The sequence below is a fragment of the Terrapene carolina genome, unplaced genomic scaffold (genome assembly GCF_002925995.2).
Source record: "Terrapene carolina triunguis isolate 2854851 unplaced genomic scaffold, T_m_triunguis-2.0 Scaffold448, whole genome shotgun sequence".
Classification (NCBI taxonomy): domain Eukaryota; kingdom Metazoa; phylum Chordata; order Testudines; family Emydidae; genus Terrapene; species Terrapene triunguis.
Window position 1 is genome coordinate 219,289 of NW_020664799.1, and position 7,772 is coordinate 227,060.

The following is a 7,772-nucleotide window of genomic DNA, read 5'->3' on the forward strand; positions in this document are numbered from 1 at the left end:
AGTCATTGTTACTTCACATTCATGCATTCTTTATTAATTCATCACACAACTAGGGGGATAACTGCCAAGGTAGCCTGGGAGGAGGGAAGGACAAGGACACACTGCAGTTTAAAACCTTAAAACTTTAACTCTTATTGAAGGCCAGCCTTCTGATGCTTGGGCAATCATCTGGGGTGGAGTGGCTGGGTGGCCAGAGGCCCCCCCACCGCGTTCTTGGGCATCTGGGTGAGGAGGCTATGGAACTTGGGGAGGAGGGCTGTTGGTTACACAGGGGCTGTAGCGGCGGTCTCTGCTCCTGCTGCCTTTCCTGCAGCTCAACCATACACTGGAGCATATCAGTTTGATGCTCCAGCAGCCAGAGCATCGACTCTTACCTTCTGTCAGCAAGCTGACGCCACCTATCCTCTTCAGCCCACCGCTTGCTCTCCTTCAGCCCGCCACCTCTCCTCTCGTTCATATTGTGCTTTTCTGTAGTCTGACATTGACTGCCTCCACGCATTCTGCTGTGCTCTGTCAGCGTGGGAGGACATCTGGAGTTCCGTGAACATATCATCCCGCGTCCTCCATTTTCTCTTTCTAATCTTCACTAGCCTCTGTGAAGGAGAAACATTTGCAGCTGGTGGAGGAGAAGGGAGAGGTGGTTAAAAAAGACACATTTTAGAGAACAATGGGTACACTCTTTCACGTTAAATTTTGCTGTTCACATTACACAGCACATGTGCTTTCGTTACAAGGTCGCATTTTTCCTCTTATACTGAGAGCCTGACGGTTTGGTGTGAGAGATCACTCATGCAGTGCCAGGCAACAGAATTCGGCTTGCAGGCAGCCATGGTAAGCCACAGTCTTTTGGCTTTTTTAACCTTCATAACATGTGGGAACGGTTTCAAACAGCAGCGCCCCCATTTCCCATACCAAGCACCCATTGGGTTGGCCATTTAAAATGGGTTTGCAATGTAAAAGGAGGGGCTGCGGTTTCCGGGTAAACATGCAGCACAAACCCAACCTCCCCCCCCCACCCAATTCTCTGGGATGATCACTTCACCCCTCCCCCCACCGCGTGGCTAACAGCGGGGAACATTTCTGTTCAGCCAAGCAGGAACAGGCACCTCTGAATGTCCCCTTAATAAAATCACCCCATTTCAACCAGGTGACCGTAAATGATATCACTCTCCTGAGGATAACAAAGAGAGATAAGGAATGGATGTTGTCTGCATGCCAGCAAACACCAGGACCATACGCTGCCATGCTTTGTTATGCAATGATTCCAGACTACGTGCTACTGGCCTTGTGTGGTAAAGTGTCCTACCATGGCGGACGGGATAGGGCAGCCCTCCCCAGAAACCTTTTGCAAAGGCTTTGGGAGTACATGAAGGAGAGCTTTCTGGAGATGTCCCTGGAGGATTTCCGCTCCATCCCCATACACATTAACAGACTTTTCCAGTAGCTGTACTGGCCGCGATTGCCAGGGCAAATTAATCATTAAACGCGCTTGCTTTTAAACCATGTGTAGTATTTACAAAGGTACACTCACCAGAGGTCCCTTGTGCGCCCTCAGGGTCTGGGAGCACGCCTTGGGTGAGTTCGGGGGTTACTGGTTCCAGGTCCAGGGTGATAAACATATCCTGGCTGTTGGGGAAACCGGTTTCTCCGCTTCCTTGCTGTGAGCTATCTTCATTGTCTTCATCCTCATCTTCCTCGTACCCCGAACCCGCTTCCCTGTTGCATGATTCTCCATTGATGGAGTCAAAGCACAGGGTAGGGGTAGTGGTGGCTGCACCCCCTAGCATGGCATGCAGCTCCACATAGAAGCGGCATGTCTGCGGCTCTGCCCCGGACCTTCCATTTGCCTCTCTGGCTTTGTGGTAGGCTTGCCTTAGCTCCTTAATTTTCATGCGGCACTGCTGTGCGTCCCTGTTATGGCCTCTGTCCTTTATGGTCTTTGAGACTTTTTCTAATATTTTGCCATTTCGTTTACTGCTACGGAGTTCAGCTAGCACTGATTTGTCTCCCCATATGGCGAGCAGATCCCATACCTCCCATTTGGTCCATGCTGGAGCTCTTTTGCGATCCTGGGACTCCATCATTGGTTACCTGTGCTGATGAGCTCTGCGTGGTCACCTGTGCTCTCCACGCTGGGCAAACAGGAAATGAAATTCAAAAGTTCGCGGGGCTTTTCCTGTCTACCTGGTCAGTGCATCTGAGTTGAGAGTGCTGTCCAGAGCAGTCACAACGAAGCACTGTGGGATAGCTCCCGGAGGCCAATAACGTCGAATTCCGTCCACACTACCCCAAATCCGACCCAGAAAGGCCGATTTCAGCGCTAATCCCCTCGTCGGAGGTGGAGTAAAGAAACCAGTTTAAAGGGCTCTTTAAGTCGAAAAAAAGGGCTTCGTCGTGTGGACATGTCCAGGCTTAATTCGATTTAACGCTGCTAAATTCGACCTAAACTCGTAGTGTAGACCAGGCCTGGGTTATACAGGCAGTCGATGACTGGGATGGACCCTCCTGTCCCAGCACTGTGCACCCGTGTTTGGGTGGCTGCAGAACCGAGTCCCTGCGCCCACACGGCTCCCCCTTTACTGGCTGGGGCTGCCTGTGTGTCTGTGTTTTCTGGTCCATAGCCCATGTAAAACGAGACAGACGGATCTGGCTCTGACTCCGGTCCTGCGGCGTTTCAGGCGGGGGCGATTTCCCCAGCGGTGGCCGCCAGGTGGCTCTGCCGCTTGCTCGGGCGGGCCGGGCGCTTGCTCCGCGCTCTTGGTGCCTCCGCTCAGCGGGCTGGGGCGGAGCTTCCCGGGTCAGCAGCTGCGCTGCCTCCATTAGCTGTGACCCGAAACCCTGTCCCGAACCGCTGCTGCTCCCCAGCCGGGAGAGCCCTTCCCTAGCTCCTGGGGCAGCCCCGGGCTCTGCCGACACCAGCCCCTGAGCCGGAGCCTGCAGGTGAGGGGAGAGACCCGGGGGAAAGGGCTGGGGCCGGGCAGGAAAGTGACTCTGCACCAACGGCCCCTCCTCGCCCCAGCTCTGCTCCCGGAGGTGTGTGTGTCTGCGAGTCCCAGAGCTGCTGCCCTCCCTGACACCTCCCCTTCCCCCCCTCCCCCTCTGTCCCCCTGAGCGCCTGCAGGAGCCGAGCCAGCTCCGGGAGAGCGAACGCCCCGGGCCGGGCCAGGGACCGAGTCTCCCAGCCCGTGGGGAGAGGGCAGGAGGGAGACAGGGGGAGAGACTGGCAGGAGCAGTAAGTAGGGAGGGAGGTCCCGGCTCCCAACCCTGCCCAGCCCCATTCCCTGCAGCACCCCGAGGCAGATTGACTTTCCTGGGACAAGGTGAGGAGCAGGAAGAGGAAGAGCCAGTTCCTGCCTCTGCCTAGTCCCCGTGCTGCTGGGGGAATGTGCTGCCCTGGCTGGGGACAGTGTCAGGAGGATCATCCAAAGCAGCTCCTTCGATTCTTTTCCAGTGTTTGTTTCAGAGACTGTGCCTGTGGAGCCAGGTTACAAATGTGTCAGTGGTTTGAGTCTGGGTGAGAGGGGCCAGATCTGCACTTGAATGAATTCCAATATGAATTATCAACAGATACTTGCATTGTGGTGCAGCTTTTGCCCTTCCCTCTCTGAGGTACCTTTCCCCCCTCCCCCCAGGAATGACTCTCTTTTTGTCTCAGCAGGTGAGTGCAAGCAGGAAACATCTTTGTTCACATGTGCTGGTAAAAAAGCAACTCATGACAAGATGCCTCCCAAGCGATCCAAAGGAAATGTTTCACAGGGACTGAACCAGAAAAAGTCCCTCAAGAATCAGAGGAAATTGGACAAGCTACAGAAGAGCTCTCTTGTGCAGAGAGAGGGTAAATCAGCTATCCGTGGGAGAGCTGTGAGGAAGAGCAAAGACACCATCATCTGCCAGAGAACATACGCAGGGGAGAAGCCCAACATCTGCATTGAGTGTGGGAAAAGCTTCACCCAGAGCTCAGACCTTATGAACCATCAGAGAACCCACACGGGGGAGAAACCCTATAAATGCATTGACTGCGGGAAGAGCTTCAGCGTCAGCTCAAACCTGAGTCGACACCAGAGAACCCACACGGAGGAGAAGCCCTATCCCTGCACTGACTGTGGGAAAAGCTTCACAGACAAGTCCACTCTGACCCAACACCAACGCGTCCACACGGGTGAGAAGCCCTATAAATGCATTGACTGTGGGAAGAGCTTCAGCCGCAGCTCCCACCACAAGAGGCATCTGAGGAGCCCTCCAGAGAAGAGGCAGGACAAATGCACCCACTGGGAAAGCGCCACTATTGGGAAGGTGAAAGAAACTAAAGTGTCTAAGAAGAAAACCCCGACCATTGAGATCCCCAACACATGCGCCGAGTGCTGGCAAAGCTTCAGCCAGAACTCCGACCTGGTCAAACACATGAGGATCCACACAGGAGAGAAACCCTACGAGTGTCCCGATTGCGGAAAAAGATTCAATGTCAGTTCAAACCTGATCAGACACCAGAGGATCCACACAGGAGAGAAACCCTACACGTGCTCTGACTGCGGGAAAAGCTTCACTGACAAATCCACTCTGACCCAGCACCACCGGATCCACACAGGAGAGAAACCCTACATATGCACTTACTGCGGGAAAAGCTTCAGCCGCAGCTCCCACCACAAGAGACATGAGCGAACCCACACCGGGGAAAACCCCGTGTCCTTTCTGCCCTTGTGGCCCTACCCCACCCAGACATACTGAAATGATCCCATTGGTTCTGGGCAATGGGAGCTGAGGGCCCAGGAATTAAGTGGGAGATTTTTCCCAAGCTCCAGCGTGATTCAGTAGCACAATCCCCATCAGCTTCCAATAAGACATAGGGTCCACTGTGCTTGCGTCACTTCTGGGCATGAGACCTAGGTTCCTAAATCAGTTAGGTGTTGCAGTGCCGCGTAGAGTTAAGTCTTGACAACTGTAAGAATTTGGGTCTGAAATCCCACCCAGAGCGAAGGGAGCTCTGTGAGGGGTTTCATTAGAGCATTAGGGAGTAAACTACCCAAATTCCATTAGTATTATTTGTATTGTGGTAGCACCTAGCAGCCCCAGTCATGGACAAGGAACCACAGTGCGAGGCACTGTACAAACACAGAACAGAGAGATTTCCCTGCCCCACAGAATCAACAGGATCTGGGTGCCTAACTCACTTAGACCCCATGAACATCCAGAGTTTCATAGAGTTGAGGGCCGGAGAGGACAATTAGATCATCTAGTCTGACCTCCTGTATATCACAGGCCATGAATCTCACTCAAATACTGCTATATCGAGCCTAATTATTCATAGATTCATAGATTCTAGGACTGGACGGGACCTCGAGAGGTCATCGAGTCCAGTCCCCTGCCCGCATGGCAGGACTAATTACTTTAGTTAAACTAAAACCTTTCAACACTTAAGAGGCTAATCTGTTGTGAGCCAGAGTAGAGAACAGGAGAGACCAAGGGGCCCCTGCCATGGCTGGGAATTGATTAGATGAGAGATGCTGGGATGATTCCCAGCAGGCGATTCACACCCCATGCCGTGGAGGAATGCAAAAAACGCCAAGATCTCTGCACCTGGGGGGAAATTCTTACCCAACCCCAAATCTGGTGATCAGTCTGACCCTGGGCAAGTGAGCAAAACCTGCCAGCCAGGCATCTAGAAAGACAATTCTCTGAACCACTTCAGAGCACTGGCTTACCTCATCCTGGGTCTTGTTGCCAATTTCTGATGCTTCAGGGAAAGGTGAAAAAGAAACCCAGATACATCTGGCCAATGGTGCATTGGAAAAAACATTCCTGTCCCCTGCAGGGGAGCGTCTGAAGCCCTGAAGCATGAGATTTGGTTATTGTCATTACATAGTACAGCAAGTGTGCAGGGCGGGGGTGGGATAAAAAGCCTGTTCTTTGGGGCACATCTTTCAGCTGGGAGCTACTTCTTAGAAGAATATATTTGATTTTACATGATCATTGGCCTGTATGGATGAGTTGAGGTGGACAGTGGAGCCCTGTTCCCAGCCGGGCTGGTGTGTACAACATGATTGGATACCCCAGAACTGGCACTCGCTGGTCCCCTTGCACAGTGTCAGCAGGGAAGGCAAGCACTCAAGAAGCCCAGCAGATCTGAACTCCCCTGAGCCCCAGGGAAACCCTGTAGACTTCAGCTGGAGCTATGAAATCAGAGTTCAGTCTGGGTTTAGCCTGCACTTCCGCTACCTGTGGTGAGGATATGAAGGGGCTGTTGAGCCCGGCTCCTCTCCCCAGCACTGATCCCCATCTCTCGTGCAGTTGGTCAGTTCTAACACACATCCAGCGGATCCCCCTGTGTTGATGCATTCAGAAAAGGGGGTTTCTCACTCCTGCTTTCCTGTGTAAATAGCCCCTCCCCCCCAGTTAACTTTGCTGGCTCTGCGCTGGCACCTTCAGCCAGTCTGTGACACATCACCCCAACTCCAGTTTGTCTTGCCGTCGGAGCTGAACTGATAAGATGCTGGAGCCAAGGGACTGGGGATTCCCCCTTTCTCCAACTGGGAGCAAACTGCTTTGAGGCAGGTTATATTCCCCTCAGTCCACCCCACCCACCAGCCTTCGTTACCCTGCTCCCCGTATCACACCCAGCCCATTAATTGACATCTCTGCCCCAGAACGGGAAGCTAGGTGCTGCCGTGGTTCTGCTCCCCTGGCTCCGACGCCCTGGGCCTCAGTCTCCAGAGTTTGTTCCTCCCCCTCCCCTGGAGCGTGGGTCAGTTGAGGGGACTCACCGCTGCACCAGCAGAGTCCAAGAGCCCAGGGTGTATGTGTGAGGCTGCTCAAAGCTGGAGCGGCTGCTCCCAGGGAGGCTGGGCACATGGACTCTCCCAGCTGTGGCAGAGCCTTTCTCTGTTGTATATACTACATGTGTAGTTGCCAAGTATGTTAAATGCATTATGCTTTATAGAGAACACATTCTATTAAAAAAGCCTCAGGCGCCTTGGAAAATCCCAGCCTGAGATTCTGGACCATTGTGAGAACAATGAACAGGAATCACTCAAGGATGAGATGGTATGTAAAATATCCCCTTTTCAGCACTAGCTTGTAGGGAGAGCGGGATGGTAGCAGAGAGTTGCCAGGGCACAGGGATAACACCTGTTCAAAACCCTGACTTGTCTGCTCACCCCGAATGCTCCCTTCATCTAGGTCAGGGGTTGGCAACCTTTCAGAAGTGGTGTGCTGAGTCTTCATTTATTCACTCTAATTTAAGGTTTCGCGTGCCATTAATACATTTTAACGTTTTTAGGTCTCTTTCTATAAGTCTATAATATATACCTAAACTATTGTTGTATGTAAAGTAAATAAGGTTTTTAAAATGTTTAAGAAGCTTAATTTAAAATTAAATTAAAATGCAGAGCCCCCCGGACCGGTGGCCAGGACCCAGGCAGTGTGCGTGCCATTGAAAATCAGCTTGCGTGCCGCCTTCGGCACACGTGCCATAGGTTGCCTATCCCTGATCTAGGTATTTTTTATTTTGCATAGATGCCACTGATGCTATTCTAGTGACTGCTGATGCTCTGATTTTTCCTGCTCTGCTGATGATCTGTTTGTGTCTGTTGCAGGTGCTAACATTTGCCTTTTTTTAAGTATCATCATTAAATGGGAAACTGACTCTCTTTTATCTGCTGTTTCCTGCCCCCATTACCCACCCCGCCCCCCACAGTTGGTTCCTAAAGCCAAACCCCAGGCCCTAGAATGTTAATTTCCTTAGAAAATACAGAGGGAGCAGTTGGGCCTTTCCATGT

At 52.3% G+C, this 7,772-nt stretch overlaps 1 protein-coding gene across 2 annotated transcripts; it reads left to right on the plus strand.

The window, feature by feature from the left end:
• The first annotated feature begins 2,798 nt into the window (after window positions 1-2,798).
• On the plus strand, window positions 2,799-7,053 carry LOC113407855 (zinc finger protein 300-like). Of its 2 annotated transcripts, none has more exons than XM_026658467.2 (2): window positions 2,799-2,940; window positions 3,656-7,053. In XM_026658467.2, the coding sequence occupies exon 2, from the start codon at window positions 3,721-3,723 to the stop codon at window positions 4,723-4,725; it is 1,005 nt and encodes a 334-aa protein (XP_026514252.1). In that variant the 5' UTR covers window positions 2,799-2,940; window positions 3,656-3,720; the 3' UTR covers window positions 4,726-7,053. The 2 variants fall into 2 exon arrangements, with proteins under 2 accessions (XP_026514252.1, XP_026514251.1); XM_026658466.2 differs by having other exon boundaries at window positions 3,659-7,053.
• The last annotated feature ends 719 nt before the right edge of the window (window positions 7,054-7,772 follow it).